Raw genomic sequence first — 25,086 nt, 5'->3', positions numbered from 1 at the left:
CAGACACACTCAGCCACCTCATCTTTGACAAAGGAGCCAAACACCCTCACTGGAGGAAAGATAAGTCTCTTTAATAAATGGTGCTGGAAAAATTGGGTTTCAACTTGCCAAAGACTAAAACTAGACCTATATCTCTCACCATGCACTAATCTAAAATCAAAATGGATTAAAGATCTAAATATAAAAACAGAAACATTGAACTGGCTGGAACACAGGTTAGGTAGAACTCTTCAAGACACTGGTGTAGGAAAAGACTTTATGAACAAAACCTCAGTTTCCCGTGAACTAGCACAAGCAGTCAACAAGTGGGATCTCTTTTTACTAAAAAGCTTCTGCGCAGCAGGAGAAACCACCAGCAGTGTGAAGAGACAACCCACAATGTGGGAAAAAATTTTCACCAGCGGTCCCTCAGACAAAGGTCTACTATCTTGAATCTATAAAGAACTTAATAAAATCAGCCCTCCCAAATGAACAGACATTTCTCACACAAAGAAGTAGACATGGCAAATAAACATTTGAAAAAATCTTCAACATCACTGGTCATTCGAGAGATGCAAATGAAAACAACACTGAGATTCCACCTCACTCCAGAAAGAATGGCTGTTATCATGAAATCAACCAACAACAAATGCTGGTGGTGCTGTGGGGAAAGAGGAACCCTGCTCCACTGCTGGTGGGAGTGTAGACTGGTGCAACCACTGTGGAAATCAGTATGAAGATAACTCAAAGAACTAGGACTGGAAGTCCCATTTGACCCAGTTGTTCCTCTGCTGGGTATCTTCCTCAAAGAATTAAAAGAATCATACCACAGTGATATATGTGCACCCATGTTCATAGCAGCACAGTTTGTAATAGCTAAAACTTGGAAACAGTCCAAATGCCCATCTACTGGAGACTGGATCGAGAAAATGTGGTTTTTTTAAATAAAATGGAGTACTACTCAGCCATCAAAAAACGAGAAATTAGAGACATTTATAGCTAAATGGATGCACATTGAGGCGATACTCTTAAGTGAAATAAATAGTACACACAAGTGTAAATACCGCATAGTTTCTCTAGTGTGAGAAACAAAGTGTAAATAAGGACTAAAAAGTATAATAGATAATGTGAAATAGGAAGAAAAGGGGCAAAGGGGAGTGGAAGTGGGAGGGGTAGAGGAAAGGAAAGAGGGGAATGGAATCAATATGAGAAAATGAAAAAATGGAAACAAAGTCTTTGTAAATAGGGAGGGATAGAGGGGTTGAAGGGAGGGTAGGGGAAGGGGGAAAAATAAGAACCAAGAGAGTATGTAAAGGTGCGTATCTCCAATGATGAATGTCATTTTGTTCTACAACTAAAATGTACCAATAAAAGGATATACAAAAAAATAAAAAAGAATAGCTGGGACGACACATGCCACATGCCTGACTCATGGTATTTATAAATTTGGAAACCATTAAATGCCTGGCATTGAGGGCTATTACATAAACTATATATACTGTGAACTTCTGGGCCACCATTAGAAATAAGGTAGATCTGTATGCACTGATATGAAACGTTTTATAAGCTATATTAAGTTTCAAAAATCAAATGGCAGAACACTTCATATACTTAGATCTTTATTTTTTTAAAAAGTAGAGTCAAATGTATTTATATACCAAGGACTGTTAGTAGTGATTACCTCTGCACAGGAAAAAAGGAGTATTAGGCTAGGGAAAAATTACCATGTTTTACTTTATACATTTATGTATTTCTTGAAACTTGTATGTGAAAAGGAGTCCATGTGTTACTTTGTTTATGAGTTTTAAAAACTTAATTATAAGAAAATCACAGCTGGGGCCGGGGATTTAGCTCAGTGGTTCTGTCACCTGCCTCGCAAGTGCAAGGACCTGAGTTCAATCCCCGGTACCAAAAAAAAAAAAAAGAAAAAAAGAAAATCACAGCTATTCAGTAGCCAGCTCTTCATGTTCAGTAATAAAAGTTAAGAGGAAGAAATTTATGAACAAGTAGGAGTTCTTAAAGTAAGAATACTACTATTTTGTATTCAGAAAAATAAATTCCCCTGAGAAGCTTAAAATATGTCTGTAAAGTCTGTGTTTAATTCTGTATGCTAAAGATATAAAGCAATACCAACTGATATTTTAAATTGCTAGCTCTGGGATGTATTACATCACTTTTTTCATCCAAAAGCTTATCCTCTGCATTATGTTTCGTTAAGGTTCATATTAAAATTACTTAGCATTCTCTGAGCATACACCTTATGGCAATGAAGGATGAGGCCCAGTCCTGAGTGATGGAGAAAGTCTAATGTGAAGGTAATTAAGATGTGCCTAGGTTATCCATAAACACACGAACATTTTGTATAAAAAAATCACTAAAGTATTTGTGTATGTTCTAGAATCTCATCTATTTCACATATTTTTCTTTTTTTTACTTTAAATGAATCATTCTTATTCCTGTGTGGCACACTATTACTATTCATGTTCTACAAACAGGACAACTGAGACGCAGCTGATTTTCGGAGACTTTGAGATGAATTCCAGAATCAATAGAAAAACTAGAATTTTTAAATAGTTCTTTAAATATATTTAATAAGAAAACAATTTCCATTAAAATCAATTATTTTAGTTGCTTTGGTATGGACTGAGTGTACTGTAGGTATGGAGCTAAAACTGCTTAGGGGCAGGGTTAGAAATATGATATAGACACAAATTCATGGACACATTCTGCTGTCAATTAGACATGTGGCTATTGTTTTTTACAGAAAAACAATGGTTCTCTTTAAGGCTATATTACTTTTGAGAATTTTATGAAAGTAACAAGTCTCTTTCTCATCAAAAATTTATATCTATCTTGGGGCCGGGGATTTAGCTCAGTGGTTCCACCACCTGCCTCGCAAGCGCAAGGTCCCGAGTTTGATCCCTGGTAACAAAGAAAAAAAATTATATCTATCCAGAAGCCCTTTGCTAACATTTCAAGATTCATATAACTATAATCAGACATTTCAATTAAAATATTTAGCCAATCTCTTCCTATTAACCATACAAAACTCTAGTGATCTTAATATTTATGAAACTGATACCTTGAGTCTGAAAAATTTTACTCTTCTTTTTAAAATTTAATATTTAAATATAAAAGAAATACATGCTCATTGTAAGAATAAAATTGAACCATTCTTATATTACTAAAATTAGAAGTACAAGTCTCCCGACTATTCTCCACTCCTGCTAGGCTGCTTACAGTTTGGTATGCAGTTCTTCAGATTTTCTTTAAAAATTCCTATATAAGTATGTACATATGCAATCTTTAAATAAATTGGGACTATACTACACCTATTCTTTTCTCTCAGTAATATATTATAGACATTCTTTTAAAGTCAATCTATAAAGACTTAAACCCTCCACTTTGATATTTTAGACTTAGCTCCAATCTAATTGATATATGTTTGTTCTCATTTAGCTAGAATTTATATACTGTTTAAGAATTTCTGAAATACAAGTCTGTCACATCCAGGCCATTTAATAGAATACAGCAGTGCTGGTTTTAGATTTTGAAGAAATTTTTTTTTTTTGGTACTGGGGATTGAACTCAGGTCCTTGTGCTTGCACAGCAGGTGGCGAAACCACTGAGCTAAATCCCCGGCCCTGAAGAATATTTTTAATATATACTAAGGAAAAGACATTACAGCAAGTAAGGCTATATGCTATGCCATATTTGAATAGTAATTTAGTTAATCTTCTTTAAGGAGTTACACTCTAAGGAGTTTTCTTGATATATAAACTATTAGTTTAGGTTATTTGACTTTTTAAAAAAATGAAGTAGGTGAAGTTGAGATCTTTTCCACTTTTTTAAAGGAAAGATTTTATAACATACATTTCCTCTCATCCACACCTAGAAAGACACATTGTTATCCCTAGCAGGCAGCACAAAAAGTGATTTAGTAAAATATTTTCTTAGTGCTACTAATCAGTGTTAATAATGTCATCATTTTTAAACAAGAAATAATAAGATGAAAATCATGATAATTAGCCAAGGAAACAAATTATTTCTATAAATAAAAATATACATAAACTTTACAGAATAAGTGAGGTTGTGGCAAAAATAAATGAAGATATGTATTATGATGACAAAATTTTCATGATCAGTAATAAAAATAAAGATTATCTTTTCTGATTTATATCAAAAGTTGTAACTATTGCATTATCTTTCCAAATAATATTTTTCTTTTACAATTATTGTATTGCCAATTCTGGGCACTCTGAAACTCTGTGTTGACTAAATTCTGTGACCTGAGAAAATGTTCTCATGTGAACATCTATAGCTTGAAACTTTAAAAGCTGGACTTCTGCGGCTGTGAAAGTAGCTCAGTGGTAGAACACCTATGGAGCATGCATGAGGCCTTGAGTTCAATCCCCAACCCTAAAAGAGGAAAAAAAGGGACCTGACAGTAAGGCTGGAATACAATAAAATATTTACCCATACAAATGATTAATGTATGGATTGACTCCCAAGGAATTCATCCAGTTCCGAAATGTCCTCTCTTCTTTGCTCTCTCCTAGAGTGTACAGGACAAAAAAAAAATCAGGAACTATATATTAAACTATTCTAGCAGATACAAAGTGGCCATACATACTTTGCCACGCTTCTTTAGATATCATAATTTTTTTGGAGGGAGGAAAATCTCTTACACTGCCTTTCTAAGCTTTCAGTCAATCAGTCTCTCAACTGCTTTATTCAATATCTGTGAACTACTTTTGATCCATGGATTTCTCTATCCAGAAACAACAGGTAAACCTGTGCAGTTTGACGTTACTAGTAGATGCAACAGAATCTGGCTAAACATTATAAAACAAAATCTTTTAGCCGTCAGTAACATTAGCACATTAAACAGAAAAGCTCTACCTTCCCCAATGCAGTGTTTCTAATTTTATACCAATTATGGTTTCAAACCTGCACTTTACACTGATGAAGAAAAGAGGGAATTTCAGGTAATATAAAAAGCAGGAAATGAGAATGTATTGGCTTCCTGAGTAAACTGTCACTTTTGAAAATACATGAGGAGCACAGACCCCACACAGCATTCTAATGTGTGCTGAGAAAGACATGTTTCATGATAGTATATTCCTGAACCTCAAAGATCATGTCAAGGAGATAACTCCTGCAGGTACTAATATTTAACCGATAATAACCCCTTCTTCCCTAAGCATTCCCTTTATACCAGTGCTTACATATCTGTACAGAAAACATAGTTATGGTGTATCACAAAGTTGGGAGAGATGTATACTCTCCATGCCATTTCTGCCTTATAGTCACCTACTGACTGAAAACAGTTCTAAGTGACGATAATATTGTTATTTATTCTTTGGAAAAGTTAGGGGGTAATAGAATAGCCCAGACTATCTCTCTTCACCAGACTCCTGAAAAGCTGAAACATTTTTACCTCTCATCATTTCTAACTCATAAACAAGTTTTAACTCATAAACAAGTTCACTCCCTAGACTTCAGCCCATGTGAGACTCACAGACAGTTTGGCAAAGAATCCTATAACCATTTGAGCTTCAGAGTTCATTCCAATATAGTAGTGCCATCCCTACAGTATTCAAAAAGCCACAGATAGTACAAACCTGACCAGAACAGGAACCAAAACCTTTTATGATCTAAAGGATTCTGTTTTCTTGCCAAATGTTCAGGAAATAAACTGCCCACAACATTTTCATGTGGTTTTCAATGCCACTGCCTAACAGTTTTCCCAGAATCTGCTTTATTCTTTCCCTATTAAGTCATATAGCTATATAATTTGTTGCTTAAATATTGTTTCCTCTGGTCTTCATAAAAGGTAATTGATCAATTTGTTATCTGCTACACATACTTTATAATGAACAATCTACATTGAGAACCTTTTAAAGAAAGAACCAAGTTAAACTAAATATTCCTAAAATCTATGCCTACCTTGTTTATAGAAATTATTAAACAAGTACAAATTAAAGCTCTAAACTGTGCCCCACATTATATAAATATAAACAAACGAGATGACAAATAGCTTGATGCATGTGACTCACCTTTTTTTCACTATCATAATGCCATATATATGTATATATCCCATATATATAATTTTTTCTAGTAATTAGAAGAATTTCATATTATTGGGAATAATATAATAATAATAGGTAGCAAAATCCAAATTATGTCCTAAAATTACAAAAACTATCACATTGGTTTAGTTTTTAATTAAAATACTCAAATTCTGTCAAATCTGCTGATACAGTAAATATTTAAAGAACAAACTTGCATTTTGAATTCTGAAACTACTATATGATTCAGAGACTCATTTCTTCCTGGTGTTCTCAACTAATTATATTATTATCATTTTAATTTTTGATCCTGGAAAGTAAAATGACTTTAAAAGTGAGCATTTATTTATCTAGCATAATTTCAAGTTGTCTTAGTAAATAAATGCTCAAAACTAGAAGCACTATGCATTTGTGCAAGAGCCATAGTAAAGCATTACAAAAACATATGTATTTTGTTTTTTGGTTTTTGTTTTTGGTACCAGGGATCGAACTCAGGTCCTTGTGCTTGCGCAGCAGGTGGCGAAACCACTGACCTAAATCCCCCGCCCTATAAAAACATATGTATTCCAGACTGGAAAAATGTTTTCTGGATTGCAGACAACTAAAACAATATTAGAATTAAGTTCTTAATAACTAATAAACAACATAGAACTATAAAATGTTCCCATCATTTGCAGATTAAATTGTCATCTGCAATTGCTAAAAGTCTCAATAAAAATAACAAATATTTTGCTGAGTGTGGTGGTTTACATCTGTAATCTCAGCTACTCAGGATAGGGAGGATCACATGTTCAAGGCCACATTGGGCAACATAGCTAGAGACCCTGTCCAAAAATAAAAATTTAGAGTTCAATCCCCGGTACAATAAATAAATAAATAAATACATACATAAATATAAATAAATAAATTTAGAAAGGGCTGGGGTGTAGGTAAGTGTGAGGTCCCGGGTAAAATGGTCATTCCCCCACCACCACCATGTATACATATATAGATAAGTAGGCTACTAAGAGGAAAGAAAACGACTAACATATATTCAGCAATCATTAAATGTACTGTGCTGTATTAGGTACTTTCTTCCTCCCATCCTAACCATTAATAAGCATATAGAGTAGGTTAAACCCCTTCAGTCATGATCACACTTAACTTTCTCTGTAACACTTAAAAATAAGTAGTATTAGTCCTTTTTATATGGGAAAACCAAAGTTCACAGAGGTTTCTGAGATATTAAATGGTGGGCCCATGATTTGAACAAAGTCTTTCTAAACTCTGTAGCCTATTGTACTTTCTGCTGACAATATGAATTCTGAGATGGGCCAGGGGTGGACACACCTGTAATCCCAGTTCTCAGGAGGCTGAAGCAGAAGGATCACCATGAGTTCAAGGCCAGCCTGGGCTACATAGTGAGTTCAAGGCCAACCTGAACTACATGGTGAGACTGACTCTGTCTAAAAAAAAACAAAACTGAGATGATGTCTCTACATGTAGCCCATGTGTTTTGCTCAAAATGATATAAAGGTTTAATAATTAATTGGGCTTTAAATTTTCTTTAATTCCCTAGAGACAAAATTCTCTGCCAATGAGGACATACTAATATATGAATTTGTGATGTGATAAGGTCAAGCTTCAAATTTCATAAGGTTCAATAAAAACATAAATTTACATAGGAAAATATTTCAATGACAGTCGAAGTCAAATACATTTTTGGCAGATGTATCAGGACATACATATGTTCAAAATTAAGATGATTGGTAAATATTTCCATAGTATGTTAATAAATCACTATACTAATGGAAATATATAACAATCCTATTCACACTAAAAATTTCCAAAAGCATGCTGAACACTAGCAAAGGAATTCAAACATGACAAACAGGAGAGCGAGCAAGTTGGAAAAGATATCTAGCAAGAATTCAGTGACTATAAAAAGCAGATCATTTTTAATATGCCACTCTAAACAATGCCTTCTACTTAAGACACAGAGAGATTTTTGAAATTTTCCAGACTGATTAAAAACTTAGCACTATTCCTTTTTTACTTTTTTAAAAGTTCTAATCTTGTACTCTCTTTGCTAATAACAATCTACATTTTTGTCTCTTTCCCTCTCAGCTGTAAATCTCTGTAGAGAATATACTGATTATTTCTTTAACTAAACCATCAGAATGAACTGAATTCATCATATTCCTCAAAGAATATATTTGTTAAATCTGAAATTTCTTTTATTAATCACAAAACCGTAGTTATGTAGTAATAAGGACATTATAGGTCTAGTTGTGCCAGTCAAAGGAAAAAAGTCATGAAACTGATTTCTCATTCTGTCTCACTGGGGAAAGGAGTAGGGTTGGGTTATGTGAGAGAATGGACACAGCAACGTCAGATTTTCCCGACCAAGAAGAATCCCTACTTTCTTCCAACCTGGGCAATTAAAGAGAAAATCTTAGGCTTAGTCCCTCCCTCCAATAACTACTATCTTTGCTGCCACTGTTTGTACTTTTCCTTTTGATACTAATGTGGGTACTGGTGGGTGAGGGTGTGATAACAGAAGAAAGAGAGGTTGGTAAACAGAGATAAGGAGAAAGAACTAGATATTGAGAATGTTTTTGTCATTATGACAATTCATATATTGTAAGCTTCAATGACATTCAATAAATATAACAAAGCTAAATAATACTTTGAAATCTGTTATAGAACCTAAATTAGACCTTTCAAAGGTTATTTGTGATAAAATATAAGATTTATCATGGGAGAGGGATAAAGACTTTACATCAAATCATGAAGTCTAATTGTCAAAACTCATTTCTAATGTGTTTACACTATAATATCCCATCATTATAGAAGGCAAATTTGGTAAACAGTGTATATAACCAAAATCTTGCTCTGTTATTTAAGCTTTATTTGTGTGTCTTGCTTTGTATTCATTCTATAGGCATATTAAGACAAATAACGGGCCGGGGATTTAGCTCAGTGGTTTCGCCGCCTGCTGCGCAAGCGCAAGGACCCGAGTTCGATCCCCGGTACCAAAAAAAAAAAAAAAAAAAAAGACAACACAGCATGAACAATGCAAAAAGTAAGTATCAACCCAGATGGAAAAAATAAATGGCACTAATAAAAACATTCAGTATGGATATATTGAGAGTATAGAAAAGTACTAAATACAGTACCTACATTAGGAGGGGTCAAATCTGCATTTCATGAAGCAAAATAGGAAAGTGTTATATATTATGAGACAGATAACAATAGTACAGAAACAAGACAAGTAATGAATATTATTTTTTTCATGTACACTGAAGACATTAAAAAAGTAATACTGAAAAATAAAAAGTAATACTGGAGTCAAATTAGCTTTCAAAGGAGAAAATAGCTACAAATTAGTTTTTCCAATAGATAATTCATTGTAATAGGATCATTTATGAGAATATTTTAAATGTTTTAATAGTTTAAATATTTTAATAGTTTTCACTAAACTCTTAATAGAGAAATGACAAATAAGTAAGATTTATCCCAGTACTCTTTTAAACAAAACTACTGTCTATAATTTGAGCTTTTCAATGGATGCCATGCCTGTATACCCTAAATTGCATCTCCCCCCACAACCCTCTAGCTCTGACAGTACCACAAGAAAAAAAAATGCAACATACCTTCCAATAAATTAATATCAATTTCATTATTATCAGGCTTGTGTAGGCAGGGGTATGTGTTAAAAAGATTAGCTACAAAGGCTAAATTAAGTTTAGGATTTCCTGAAACCACATCTGCAGGAGTAACAAACTGTCTGCAGCCTAGTTTATCTGCTTCTTGAAGCATGAATCCAGCACGCTTCAGGTCATTTTTCTCCTAAATAATAAAATAAAACAAAAATGGTCAAGATTGAATTACATAGTTTTATAGACATACATATTTATAAACAACTGCATTTCCACAAATATATCAAATAATAACTCAAGGTCAGAATGTGCAGGAATTTACAAATCAACTTCCCCACATCTTGTAAATCCAAAATAACAAGTCTCTTAGATTTAGTGCTGAAATTACTGATACATATTTCACTCATACTGTTGAAATACTCAACAAACCTCAGATATTGAATCAGGAAGCCCCTACTGGTCAAAGTTGACTATAGGTAACAAGGCCACCCAGTAGAGTGTCCTCTGGATAACAAGCCTAGTTATCTCACCCTGTATACACTAAGTGATAGTCCTGGTAAGTACTTTTCTCAGTGAAAAGCAAATTGAGGTACATAACATAAAAACATTAAAAGCAGAAAGAATAGCACCTTTCACAGTTGTTAAAACCCTAGAAGCACAGCAAGTCAAATACCCATAAACAAGAAGAGTAGGTGAACAAACTACTATATTCATGCAATATGGAAATAAGTACTACAGTAGAAATTTAAGTACAACCTTAAGTTAAAAAGTAAAATAAAAATTTAATTTTACAACAAATACATTTGAATGAAAGTAGACTATATAAAAAGAGCAAAAAGTACAATGAACACAAGATTCAATATGGTGGTAACCACACTGAGGTTAGGCAGAGAGAATAGGGAAGAACTGCAGAGTTAAATTAATGTCAAAGTCTTAGTTCTCTTGTTAGATTGAGGGTTTATTGGTTGTTACAATTTAAAAATAAGTGACCAAAACTAAAAATAAAAAGGCATATATGGATCTATCACAAAAGTATATCATAACCATGGAGTGCAACATACCTGATTTTATCTACCAGAGTAGTAGAGAAGCAAAAACATAAATTGAATCAAAGAAAGTGATAAATTCAACCCATTAAACAATGAAGAGTTACCAACTTATTTAGACCTTAATTCAAATGAATATTTACAAGGCAACTGGAAATGTCAATAATCACTAGGTGATATTACAGATTACCTGTATTATTAATTTTTCAGGGGTAAGGTATTTTTATACTAAAAAATCTTTATCTTCTTGAAGTAAATGAAATATTTATCAATGAAATGATAGAATGTCTAGAATTTTGCTTCAAAATAATACTGCGTAGAAGAGGGAAATAAGAAATAAGTTCACTGATGATGAATGGATAATATTTAATAAGTATATTAAGATTAATATATGAACTCTGTTCACTGTTGAATATATTTTAAATTTTCCATAGTTCTCTTTTTAAGTTCTTGATTTTTTTTTTTTTTTTGAGACAAGGTCTCACTATGCAGTTCAGCAGCCTGGCCTTGAACTCAAAAGCAGGTTGGCCTCAAACTCAAAGTGATCCTCCTGCCTCAGCCTCCCCAGTGTTGGGAGTATAGGCATGCACCACCATACCTGGCTTAAATTCCTGATTTTTTTGACTCAAAGTAATTTGCAAAGTTTGCATAGTTCTGCAGCACCAAATTTCTGATATTTCATTAAAGTAATGTGAAATTATGGATGCTACACTTTAAGTATTTAACATATTTTCACATAATAGAGAGCCTGACCAGATTTTAATGCTTAATAATAAAACCATCCCTGCTATTTATAATTTATGCTAAAAGAATGGGCTTCGTAAGAAATGCACTGGGTGGTTCAAGATCTGTGTCAGTCCTACCTAGAACACAAATAGAACTGTTATTCTTTATTGTGTGTATTTCTAAATGTAGGCTGTGGAACTCATTATCAGTTGCTTAGCAATCTAATAACAGCTTGTGTTTCCCTTTCTTGAACACAGTAACAGTCACAAAAGCACTCTGATTCCAATTACACTATACCAGAAATACGTGGATAATAGGATTGATCCACACATATTCAAGGTTAGAATTTTGCAATTCCCCTTCTTTGGTCATGACAGCCAGATGAATTAGCATGGAGATTTGGAGCCTAGGGTGTGAAAAAAACTTCTAAAGAGCAAAAAGTCAATTTCTAATGAAGGGCTGAAGACCACAGTGGAATGCTGCCTGTAGAGAATTATGCTTTAAGTTTGACTGTACTTACTAGTCAAGTTCATAGTCATAAAGTAGAACAGTGGTTATCAGGGGCTGGGGGGTAATTGGGGAGTTATAGTTTAATGGCTACAGAGTTTCTTTGTGGGAAGATAAAGAAGTTCTAGAGATAGATAGTGGTGATAATTGCACAGGAATGTGAATGTAATGAATGTCACTGAACTATTCGCTCAAAAATGATAAAATGGTAACTTTGATGTTACATATAATTTTACTTCAATATATATAAAAAAAATTTAAACTACACTCACATTAAATCCTGAAAGGTCAATGGCAATGGCAGGTCCATCCTCTCGGTCACTCTTAGGGGCAATCTGATTAAGCAGATGAAAATAGGCTCTTGAATCCTTCAAGGAAAGATAAACAGCATATTTAAAATGAATAAAATAAATAAATAAATAAAATCTCATTAAATATAGGGGGGAAAGGGCCCAAACTGAGGAAATTGCTCTGTCCCCAAAAATGAAATGAAAAACAACTTAGTTACTTTACTATTACAAATCACTTAAATTGCAGTATGCTGTTTTATATTTCAGAGCTTTCAGTAATCCTCTTTCACACCTCAGAGCTTCTAACAACGCTATTCCTTGTACCTGGAACACACACACACACACACACACACACACACACACACACACACACACACACACACACGCTCCCCTCTCTCATTTGTTTATGTCTCCAAGCATAGTGGAAGCATCAGTTAAAGATTCGGGTCAAATATTTTTGTCCCAGGAGGCTTCCCTGATCTCTCTAGAATAAACCAGACAGTTTCTTCTCTGTTGTACAGCAGCCCCTTCCCATCTCTATAAATCAGCTGTGACCACATTTTATTAAATTATCCAATATAGTCATCTTTACAGATGGTTATCATAATTCTCCATACATACATATAGCTCCTCCCATCACAAAAGCAGAGGCTATTTTCCCTCCCCTTTTACTTGGACTTGCCTTGTGACTCCTTTGACCAACAGAATGCTGTGAAAGTGATGTTCTGGGGCTTCCAAATCATGACACTCCCTTCTTCTCCTCCCTTTACCTAAGAAGGCCAACTATCTGAGACTATTATGATGTGAGGAAGCCCAATCTGAACATGTGGAGGGGCCTGGTGGAGAAGCAATGAGGCACCATACCTGTGACTGATGCTCTTATGCACCTTCCAGATGAGCCCAACTGACAACTGAGTATAACCAAATTAGTGATCCCAGAAAAAATGTATGTGGAGAAGAACCACTCAGCCAAGCAGCATCAACCCACAAAATTATGAAAAATACTAAATCATTACTTTAAGCCAGTAAGTTTTGCATGGTTTGCTGTGTATAATTAGTAAGCTTCCCAAAAGATATGTATCTGTGTCACCCAAGTTTAGCATAATGCCCAACAGGAGGGACATAATAAATCTTGAAATGAGGTAAATTGAACTGAATTGTGGGAGGATTCAAAAGAAGAGAAACCCTGGAAATAAACTTTTCAATCGGCAAGTGAAAGCAGAGAAAACAATGTCACTTCAAAGACAGAGAGTGTCATCCAGGCCATTGTAGCAAAAATATAACATGTCTGAAGGAGTCACCATGTCTACAGAGGGAATATGAATTAGATAACACTGCTCGAAGATTTTGGAGGCTGAGGCAGGATTGTAAGTTTAAGCCCAGCATGGGCAACTTGGCAACTTAGCAAGAGCCTGTCTTAAAATAATAATAAAAAATGCTGAAGATGTAGCTCACTGTGAAGGCCCTGGGTTCAATCCCTAATACCACATACATATATATACATACATATATTCATTCATTCATACATACATTCATACATACATACATACAAACATGAAAAGAATCTCACAAGAAACCTGTTTGGCAATGCCTATACCAGCAATAACCTTGGGAGAGTTACTGTTAGGCAGAAATGTATGTTACCGTTTCTTTGACAAGGCTCTCCCAGTAGAGAGGAAAGTGTTTCAAGCCACTTTGGAAGCCATATCTTAAGATTCTTTTTGTCTACTGGTTCCCTCTGCCCTCAGACAATTTGGTTTCCTGGTAGTTATTGGCAAAGTGGGAGTAAGAACATTGGTCAGACCCACACGGGTGTAGTAAGGCAAACAGATACGATTTCAGTTCAAATTAATGGATTGACATCCTCATTATAATTTGGTAGACCTATGGCATATAAAATGGGGAAGAATGATTTAATCTGCAAAGGGTAACACCTCATTTCTCTCATACCCAGTTATAATTCATATTAAAAAATCAGTAAGAGCCCAGTGTAATGGTTCATGCCTCTAATCCTAGCACTCAAGAGGCTGAGGTAGGAGGATCACAAGTTGGGTCACCCTGGGTCACTCAGAGTTCAAGGCCACCCTGAACTACATAGTGAGATCCTGTCTCAAAAAAACCAAAATAATACACACAGACACATACACACAAAAATCTGGGGCTGGGTATGGAACAGTGTGGTAGAAAGCTTGTCTAGCATGCATGAGGCCTTGGGCTCAATCTCCAGCACACAAAAAAGAAAATTTCAGTAAATCTGTTTAATTCATTAAAAGATTTTGTAAATATATTTGGGAGGATCTACTCAATAAAATAGAAAACTTCATTTTCTCTCCCAGTGTAAACTGAATTCAAGTTTAAGTCAGAACCCGCTTATTTTTCAAATTCCATATCCTCATTTTATGTCACAAATTTGAACATTAAAATGTAAACCTTAATGTCCTGGCTGAAGTTGTTGATGGTATTCCATCCTGCGTTGGTCAGATGGTAGTTCACCCATCGCAGCAGTAATTCCTCAGGAGAAAGCTTCATCAGTTCCTCTAGTTCTTCACCTTCATTTAGCAATGCAATCAAAGCTAAGAGGAAAACACTGAAATGTAAATTTTTCCTACTTTCTGCAGGAAAGTATGTATCCATAAAAAGTATTTTTGATAATCTTACCTTCATTCCTAGAAATCTCAATATCAGCAAAAAGACCAACTTTGATGATCTGCCAGAGAAGACCCAAGACCAAGTGAGGCTTTCCTTCTTTAAGATCCTGTGCACCAATGTTGACCACTGTACAACCAATGGCTGAGGCAGAATTCAGGGCTAGGTTTAAATTTTCCTAAATTGCCCAAGAGTAAACAAAAAATATATACATGGAAGTACTTTCTAAAGTCTTATCTACAAGTTATCTGCAAGAAACAATGAATTGCAAAAATACCACATTTTTAAACTTAAGTAATATTTATATAACTAAATTACTACTAAAATATCACACGGTTTTAACCATCATCTGTATATCCCAATCACTTTCAAATCTGCATCTCCAGCCTACACCTTCTCTGAACCCCCAGTAAGCTTCACCTCTGTGTTCACACTTGATTGTATCCACCTGGATGTTCCATAAGTACCTTAAACCCAACATGTCCAAAATAAGCAAAATTTCTCAGTATGTTTCCCTGGTCCTCCTCTCAGTCCTATTAAAATTAGTTCTTCCTTATTTATTTACTCTTCTGATTGATGAGACCAAACTTCATTCTTCTTCCTAAACCAGAAAGTGAACAACATCCTTGCTCTTTCTTGCCTACCACATGCAATCCCCAACTTGTCAAATCGATGTTCTAAATACCTCTGAAAACCCTCAATATTTTTATTGAATATTTTCCTATCTTCCTAATGACCATCCTCTACAATTCTGTGCTGTCAGTGATGTTAGGAAAATATAAAGCTGATGGTGTTCCCAAGTTTTAGAGTCCTTCAACTGTTCCCTGTCATTACCACACTTTAATCCAACTACACAGGGCCTCTGAACTTAGAGTTTCCTCTGCCTAGAACATGCTTCCCCCAAATTACACTGTTGCTTTAAAACTCTGCTCAGATACATCTAAGGTGTGATGTATTCTCTGGTCATCCTACACAAAATAGCATCACTACAGCCCTTGCTGTTACTTATTACTGTATTCCCTCCTTTACTCCTTATCTCTCTGACATATTATATACTTCTTGTTATATCTCTCCCAATTAAGAGGATGAGCTCTGTAATAACAGGACCCTTGATCTGTTTGGAGATGCTTTCCCGTACCTAAGTACTGATATGCTCAGTAAATAGTTACTAAATAAACGGATGAATGGGTAAGAGTGAATGAAATCATGGAGGGAAAGGCAAGGGTCAAGTTCAGATCTTTAGTTGGACATTAAAAATTTTTCAGGACTTGGCTGTGGCCTCACCTTCTAACATTTCACTTATATAGACTATGCTCTGGCCAAGACAGAAAGTCTTTTCCCCTTAGCTTATAATGTTCCTCTTTTCTCAAATCACATGCTCGTTCCTCAAATCTCTTTCCCTGAAACACCATCTCCTGAATCATCTGAATCATCTTCCACATACATCAGTCAGACTTTTCCTTATACTTTCATAGTAAGTTTCATATACACAAAAAGAAGGAAATTATTAACATATTTATATAACTGTTATTTAAATATATTAATAGCATATGCTCCTAGCAATTTTTGTACCATCAGTTTATTAGCATTGGATTAATGTTCTTTATTTTTATAAAGTCTCTATTTGGAAGCACTTTAACAAATGATATACAATTAGGTTTCAAGTCCAGAGAATTTTAAAGGTAACTGTTAAAACGGATTTACAGATGAGGAAACTGAGGCGCAGAGGTTACACAGTGTCAGAGCTAAGGTTTCATCTCTGGTCTCCACACGCCATCCTCCTAATCATTCTGCTGTACTGCCACTCTCATTTGGCAGTAGCAATAGCAATTATTTAATGTGCTGGTGACGGCAGCCGCTATGCACAGAAGTTTTCAAAGCATGGTGAATATTTCAGTGGCTTTCTTCTGCAGTGTACTCAAACAATTTATCTTGTAAATGTAACAATTTAAATTGTAAACAATTTATCTTGTAAATGTATCTCTTGGGGATCACTCAAGAGTGATTTAAGTAAGCACTTGAAATTATTTTTATAGTACTATTAAATGATGTTCTTTTAAATGTAGTTCTCCTCAAAGTAGCAGCAGAACCAGAGAAACCTTTTAACGTCTTTAAAACCTCATAATTCACTACAAATAATCACAACAAATTCAAAAACACATAAGTTGCAAATATTTTACAGAAGTCCTAGAAAATTTTTAATAGCTTCAATGCTTTTAAGTTAACCTATATCAAATCAATACAATCTTTTGGAGACAGCCTCTGCAAACTAAGACTTGACCACTAATATTTTTCTATCTTTTTGCTTTTTGCAAAGCATAAAGGATCTCTGTTCAACTTGTGATTTTCCAGAATACATCAGCAGGGGGAAGAACTGGACTGAAAATGATTTATTATACAATAACCCACTTCATAAGCAATAACATCATGAAACCATTTAAAAGAAGTATATAATTTCACTAAATTGACTTTCATAACTAGTAAGAATGAAAATTTTCTACCACTGCTCTCAGGCTGGACACTGACAACTTATTAATATTAACTACATTAATATGGTTTTGTGCATTATTCCTCTGGTCTTCACTGGCACTTTACTATTCCTCTGTGTTCATTAGCATGATTTTATTCTTCCTGGCAAAAGATTTGTTTACCACCACAGACACTGCCTAAAAGACTCATTAGCCCTTCAACGGAAAACACCAATGAACAGTTTATAGGCTAAAATTCTTTTACTTCCTCACCTTGAAAACCTCCATTTGTTACTTCTACCTAATAATCTTGGCTTGTTGTATTGAGATCCTCACCTAATGTGAATCAGGCTCCTCTCACCACACTAAAAAAACCCACCTTAAACCACAGACAATTCCAATTCTGAAAATCTAATCTTACTTTCCCAGCTCTAAGCCACTTTAGCCACTAAGCCAGCTCTTAGCCCCTTTAATGCAGTGCATATATGTATTAAAAGTAAAACCAAACAGTGAGTTCATAAAACAGTAAGAAATGCTGTATTTCAGATTTAGTGCCACAAAAAGTCATGTGACCCATATATTCTAAAAATAAGATGGGTATGAATATTTTCAATAATTGTGGGTATTAGATAAAGACAGCAGGAAAAAGTGTGAAAGAAAATAATCTTCTGACAATTCCAATTAGAAACGGCCTTCTTCAAGAATGGTAGTTTCTGGGCCAGGGATTTAGCTCAGTGGCACCACACCTGCCTTGCAAGCGCAAGGTCCTGAGTTCGATCCCTGGGACCAGAAAAAAAAAAAAGAATGGTAGTTTCTACTAGGGATATGCCACATTTTTGGCCTATTGGCAGGTGGGGTAGGAGCCAGAGGAGAAAGCCATGTAGTCAACATCCAATTTTATACTTCTCAAGGATGACAAAAAATGGTAGAACCCCTTAAATAGTTTAAGACTATGTATCTCTGTCCTCAGGTCTTGGCTTCCTACAGAAGACATTTAATTTTAGCAAAAACAAGGATTCCACTTGCTAAATAAAGGAAATAAATTAGTAGTTGCTCAATTTTAATAATTACTGTTTTAACCACATATTAATAGTTGGCATTACTGCCATCACAAGAGGGTGGCAGTATACCATAGTGATGAAGAGGAATGGCTCTGGATACCACTGTGATCATACCCCTGGCTCTGCACCATGTGACCTGTGCCTCAGTTCCTTATCTGTAATATCACACAATGTACCTTATAATGAAGTTGACTCCTAGAAAGAGTCAAGGGAATAATTTCACACGGTATGTTTAGAACAATGATTAGTATCCACTAAACATTTGATAAATATTAATATCCACCCATTCATGTATAGATTTTGAAGGGGGAAATGTGGTAACTTCAAATTCCTAGACTTTAACAAGATCTTTGTGGAGAAGATGACTATGGTATAGTCTTGTTCAAAAAGAACAAAACTTCTGTGAAATTGTAAAACACCATAAAACTATTCAGTGTTAATTTTTCAACTAGCCAACAAGTATACTATCATTGAGGCTGGGAGTATTAACTCAACAGTCGCATATACAATGCTCAACAACACAAGAAAATCAAAAAAGAACTCTAGCATCAAATAAATAATAATCAAATAACTCAATAATTACAACAATATAAACTGAGCATACTAACCTAAAGAAATTTATACAAGAGACATAGAAATTTAATTTCACTCATTATAAAATGCAACTGAATTTTTTTTTTTTTGGTACCGGGGATCGAACTCCGGTCCTTGTGCTTGTGAGGGCAGGCAGGGCACCACTGAGTTAAATCCCTGGCCCCAAACATCCATTAATAAGGGCCTTATACCATATTGCATAACACAGTAACATATTTCTAGTAAAGGGCAAATACTTACAGAAACAGTAAAAGGAGTGAGCTTCTTCTTATTAATGGCTCTTTCATCAATTGTATCTGGTTCAGATAAGTTGATCATTTTGCTAAGGAGAAAAAGGGGAATGACACAGTTTAAAATTCCCACAAATATTTTTAGTTTATTTTTGCAAGCAGCCACAATAGTTAAATTTTGAAAAAAATAGTAACAATTTCTTTAAACTATAAATTCATGTCAGGAACTTAATTTCTAAAATCTAAGAAATATTCCCTAGTCTAAAACAAATCTATCACTTATTGCAGTAATCTTAGCATTTATGCCTAAATATTTTAACCATCTTATGTGTGTCTTCTCTTTATTTCATTTAATTACTGCCAACATTTAGCAGGCTGAAATGTAAACAAATTCTCAAGAAGCAAAGTTCCATGAAGTAGTGTCAATACTGTTTAAATTATGTATTGTTGTTGCAGAAATACAAGGAACTAGAGGCTTTGTCTAAGACTTCAATAATTTAGACACTTTTAAAAGAAAATACGAATTTTATCTCTACATTTTAGAATATATTTCTTTTAAAACTAAAATAGGAAAATAAAAGTCAGAGGAAGTAGATAGGGTCAAGACCTATTTTATACATAAGGTCCTAAACACAAACCTATGTTCATGGGTAGGAATTTGTTTTGTTTTGTTTTGTTTTTTAATAAATACACAGAAACAGGCTGGGGATTTAGCTCAGTGGTTCGGGCGCCTGCCTCGCAAGTGCAAGGTCCCAAGTTCGATCCCCGGTACCAAATAAATAAATAAATAAATACACAGAAAAAAGATTAAAGAAAATGTGCTAAGATGTTAAAAATAGTTAATTGTGGCTGGTAGAAATATTTGTGATTATTTTTTTCTTTAGAAATTTCCTGCATTTTTATAAATTTTTAAAAAGATACCTGCATGTATAAAGTATTCTAGTACTACCATAAATAGCACAAAGACAAAGATATACCCTTAGAATTTACAGTGTAGTGAGCAGAACAGACTGAGAAAAACTAAGGCTCTATTAGAACATTATTTTCACTTCATAATTAAATTTTGTCTTCCTTTTAATTTCTTGGTGTTCCTTTCCCAGTCAGTTCAGGAATCAATAGGAAATGAAACAAAAAACCAAGTAAACATTTAAAAATGCATCTAAGGACTAACTCAAAAGTTTCCTAGCATTATTATGGTAATATATGTAAAAGGCACTTGAAAAATAAAGGATTGTGTTAGAAGGAAAATTTTGGAAAACAACTTAATTTCCTATGTAATATAAATCCTTCAAGACCTAAGTAGCTAATTCAGAAAAACAAAACAAGACATGCTGAATTGTAGTTTTTGTTATAGCTGTCCAAGCGAAAAAAAAAAAACACGCCACAAAAATGTCCAAATTAAAGGAGTCCTTTTAATTAGCTGGCAAACAAGGATGAGCTCTCGCTCCCCATCTTCCTTGGTACTGATCAATAAAAACCCAGTTGTTGAGGTTTTTCTAATTTTTTTTGGTACTGGGGATCGAACTCAGGACCTTGCGCTTGTGAGGCAGGCGCCTGGAACCACTGAGCTAAATCCCCAGCCCAACACTCAGTTTTTAAAGGGAAAACCACACAATGGTATATCATGATCTCATGTTTGAGCAAGCACAGGGGTACAGAAGCAGATTGTAAGTTAGATTAAAATCCAATTTTGGGGATCCAGCAGGAAATTCCTATCTTTATGGTTTGGGCTACAGTATAACATGCCCTGTCCTTTGTTCTTAACCACAAGGTAAGCTATGTGCTGGTTAACTTATCACTTTGAACAGGCAGTCCAGGGAGGAAAAGGGGTAAAGTTCAGGTGCAGGCTATTTGGGGGTTTCTGGTTAACTTGCTTACTTCAGTTTTCATGGAATGTTCATCAGTGGAGACACTAAGAAGAACATATAACTGTAACTCAACATTCAACTCACCAAAGAAGGATGCCATCTGCAAGTGATCTGAACAGACTGCCATCATTGGGATTCATGGGTATAAGATGCTTACAGTCAGGGTCACTCTCTAGGGCTTTGTTTATCCAGTTAACAAAAGCCACTTTTTCTTCCTCTGAAAACAGAAAGTCTTCATAAGCAAACCTCATTTCACAAAATTTATTACACAACAGAAACACACTGCTCAAAGATAATAAATGACTATTAAAAGTCTACTCAAGGGGCCAGGGATTTAGCTCAGTGGCGCTGTGCCTGCCTCGCAAGCACAAGGTCCTGAGTTCATTCCCCAGTACCCAGGGGGAAGAAGAGTCTACTCAAACACTAAAAGGTTTAAGAACAGGGAAATCATTTCACTTTTTCATCAGAATATTAGGAGAGAGGAAGGAAGACATATATCTTAAATGGGCACAATAAATATTTGGTTTGAGTCTAAAATCTTTCCAAATATGTATTGCTTCTGAAATCTAACGAACCAGAAGCAGAACATCAAAGGTTTACAAATTCACACACTCTCTCTCTCTCACACACACACACACACACAAATATAGACAGATATTTAAATAAAGGGAAAAATACTCCCCCAAAATGGATCTTTGGATCCAGGGCAATAAATCCTACCTCCTAAAAAATATTTAGAGAGCTGTGATTTTTTCACTTACAAAAGATATACTGAATTTAAGCAAGAGTTATTTGTTGGGGATGTAGCTCAGGGGTAGAGCTTTTGCTCTCTCTCTCTCTCTCTCTCTCTCTCTCTCTCTCTCACACACACACACACACACACACACACACACAGTTATTGAAATGACTAAAATGGCACCATTTCTGAAATTTTTTCTATAAGAAAACTATCACAAACTAAGCACTGCTCATAACTACCTTAATCAACCCGCAACACATGTACCCTAGGGTAAGTACGCTGATTTTTAAGCAGAAAATATCATTGGGCTATTCAGTAAGGAAAATAGGAAGGAACCTAAAAGTAAAAATGTTCTATAGCTTTATTAATCTTATGTAAATATAAAATATTATTTAACAATATAAATTTTCAAAGTAATTAATCTCTATTTCCATCAGAGAGTAGTATGTACGAGCTGGCCTACTCCATTTTTACCCCAGTACCTAGAATTAGGTACTTTCCTAAGGGCATATTTGGCAAGTATTCCCCATTAAGGTAGTCATGAGCAGTGTGTCTTTAATCAACACAGACAATAAAGACATAAACTTTTACTAGTGTTTCTCCTTTTACATATAACAATCTGCCTCTTATCTACTTGTCACAACCTACGTACGTCCTTAGGGATTTGAAGATCACTACTATATTGTACTTGCCATCAAAGGAATTTTAGTGTAATGATAAAACAGAAGTAAAAAGAAATGTAACATAAAGGAAACACTGCATATATAGGGTGCAGTTTTCTAAAATTTTAAAGAAAGAAATAATCAGTTATGGTTGGGCTAATCAAGAAAAAAAGGCTTACTAGAGTGGGTGTGGTGGCACATTTCTGTAATCCCAGCTACCCAGGGTGCTGGGCCACAGGATCACTTGCGCCCACAAGACCAACCTGGGGAAACCAGGAAGACCCTCATCTCAAAAACAAAATTTATATAGAAATACTATGTGAAAGGTAGAAGGTGAAAATGGGCAGGAAACAGGAGGATATTTTAGATACAGGAACCAGGAATGAGATACAATGTCATAGCCACTGGGATGGTTGTATTTTTTTTAATGGATAATATCAAGTATTGGTAAAGATAGGAGAAAAAAACCCCCTCATGCATAACTGGTAGAAGTGTAATAAAATGCAGTCACTTTGGAAACAGTCTGCCAGTTCTTTAAAATGTTAAACATATAGCTACCAAAAGATCCAGCAATTCCACTCCCAGGTATATACTTAAGAGAATTTAAAGGTTATGTCCACACAAGAAAAATGTATCAAGTGTTCACACATTATTTGTCATAATAGTCCAAAAGAGTAAACAACCCAAATATTTATAAAGATAAACAAAATGTGACATTACCCTTAGAATGGAATATTCGCAATAAAAAGGAACAAAGTATGTTTTATATATATAGGAACAAAATATGCTGTAACATGGATGAACTTTAAAAATATACCAGTAAAGAACTGTTTGTAAAATGAAAAGCCACTACAATATTCCATTTATATGAAATTTCCAGAGTAGTCAAATCCATAGAATTAGAACATAGATTAATAGTTGCAGAGGTTTCTGGAAGATGGGAACAAGAAATGACTGCTGATGAGTTTGGAGGTTTCTCTTTGGTGTAAGTAGAGAATTTTGAAATTAAATGGGGATGACAATTGTACAAGACTGTTAATATACTAAAAAGTACTGAATCATACACTTAAAAGGGGTGAATTTAATAGTAAGCCAATTAATATGTTAAAAAAAATCATTAAGCCACACACATAAGAGTATACTTAACCCAGTTACAAACTAGTACAAAGGTGACTGTGGTTTGTGAAGTTAGCTTGATTCATTGGAGCTCAAAGAGGAGCAAAGAGCAGAGGCAACCACCAGTGAAAGTGGGACTTCACAGCGAACAGGAGACCTGAGCAGACAGCTGATCTTAAAGAAAAGTGAAGCTGGAAGTGGTGTTAGAAGGTAGGTGCTGAGGGGAGGCCGCAGCAAGGAAAATGTTGGACCAAAAGGTGGGAGGAGAGAAGCCTGAGAAGCTGAAGCGAGCTGCAGCCACCGGAGAAGCCTAAAGAAACTGTTCCAACTCTTGCTCCAAAAACCCTTTCAATAGCAGCAGTTTTAATGAAGATGAAGATAGTGAACCAGAGGAAATGCCTCCAGAAGCAAAGATGAGGATGAAGAATAATGGAAGGGATATACCAACATCAGCCGGACCAAACTTTCAATAAAAGAAAAGCATGGGTTTTCTGATAACCAGAAGCTATGGGAACGAAACATAAAATCTCATCTTGGAAATGTCCATGACCAAGACAATTAAATGATGTGTTTTGAACTGGGGTGGGTGTAAAGTTAAAAGGAACAGTTTCCTTTTTTAAAGAATGGTATAAAACTATATTTGGGCTGCTTTTTCTTTTTCATTTTTTTTTTTAAGATTGAGTGGTACACTAATAAGTGTGAGTTTCAAATTAGAGGTAATTTATGTTTTATATACAGATTTCAAGACATTTGCTAATTTTGTAGTTTCATGTGATTAGTTTCCAAAGGTTATAGATAATAAAGAAATCAGAAATGGTATCTTTTTAAGAATTGCGTATTTTTTAAGACACAACTATTAGCACATTAAGTGGGAAGCAAAAAATTACTGTCTATTTAAAACTGTAAGCAGTTACTCCTAAATTAACTCCTTCATTACCTAAATTGACTGGCTGGCTCCCAGGAACAGCCTTATTAAGGGGGAGTATTGTACTGAAAGGAAAATGTTGCTGGACTGTTGACTGACAGTAAAGTTAGATTGATGTGGAAAGTGTTGCTTTTTAAAATTTTAAAACATTGCACCCTATATATGCAGTGTTTCCTTTATGTTACATTTCTCTTTTTTTGAACTGTTTAGTTTCCGTGTTAAAACAACTACTTGCCAAATCTGTCTTTCACACCTCAGACTCACCTCTCTCAAAAATGTGACATCGTTACAGGCAAATCACAGGGCTCCCCTTTGGAGGAGGTGGAGCTGCTTCCCCCTCCTTTTAAATTGCTAAATTCACAGGTGCAGAGGAGGTGGGGACAAAAGCATGAGAACTGCTTGGCTTTAGAGCACCAGAGGGTGCATACTGTGGTCAGACTCAGAGAAGGTCAAATAGGGTTTGCACTCAGATTGAAGAGAACTGAAAAGAGAAAATAAGTAATAGACTGAAAATAGC

General features: G+C 34.9%; 1 protein-coding gene and 1 long non-coding RNA gene across 7 annotated transcripts in view; one reads left to right on the top strand and one right to left on the bottom strand.

Moving 5' to 3' along the window:
- The window catches only part of Pls1 (plastin 1), a 140,098-nt gene that overhangs the window by 25,036 nt on the left and 89,976 nt on the right, over positions 1–25,086 (bottom strand). For 3 of the 6 annotated variants that reach the window (XR_015440841.1, XM_087186296.1, XM_087186294.1), the window contains exons 4-11: positions 21,212–21,344; positions 19,270–19,351; positions 14,919–15,084; positions 14,691–14,833; positions 12,243–12,338; positions 9,686–9,881; positions 9,209–9,229; positions 4,456–4,534 (exon numbers count right to left, since the gene is read on the bottom strand). Coding sequence is in view for 4 of the 6 variants with exons in the window: in XM_087186296.1 (XP_087042422.1) it covers positions 4,456–4,534; positions 9,209–9,229; positions 9,686–9,881; positions 12,243–12,338; positions 14,691–14,833; positions 14,919–15,084; positions 19,270–19,351; positions 21,212–21,344 (916 nt within the window). In the remaining 2 variants the exon portion in view is untranslated. The remainder of the gene's footprint in view (positions 1–4,455; positions 4,535–9,208; positions 9,230–9,685; positions 9,882–12,242; positions 12,339–14,690; positions 14,834–14,918; positions 15,085–19,269; positions 19,352–21,211; positions 21,345–25,086) is intronic. The other 3 variants (XR_015440842.1, XM_087186297.1, XM_087186295.1) reach the window with 1 other exon arrangement.
- LOC110347665 (uncharacterized) overlaps positions 1–25,086 on the top strand; it is an 85,539-nt gene that overhangs the window by 29,140 nt on the left and 31,313 nt on the right. The gene's annotated exons all lie outside the window — the stretch shown is intronic.

Source organism: Heterocephalus glaber, unplaced genomic scaffold, assembly GCF_053883595.1.
Source record: "Heterocephalus glaber isolate CG9 unplaced genomic scaffold, H.glaber_assembly_v1.0 deba00001504, whole genome shotgun sequence".
NCBI lineage: Eukaryota > Metazoa > Chordata > Mammalia > Rodentia > Bathyergidae > Heterocephalus > Heterocephalus glaber.
The sequence above is the reverse complement of the archived record's forward strand: the minus strand, read 5'-3'. Positions and strand labels throughout refer to the sequence as shown.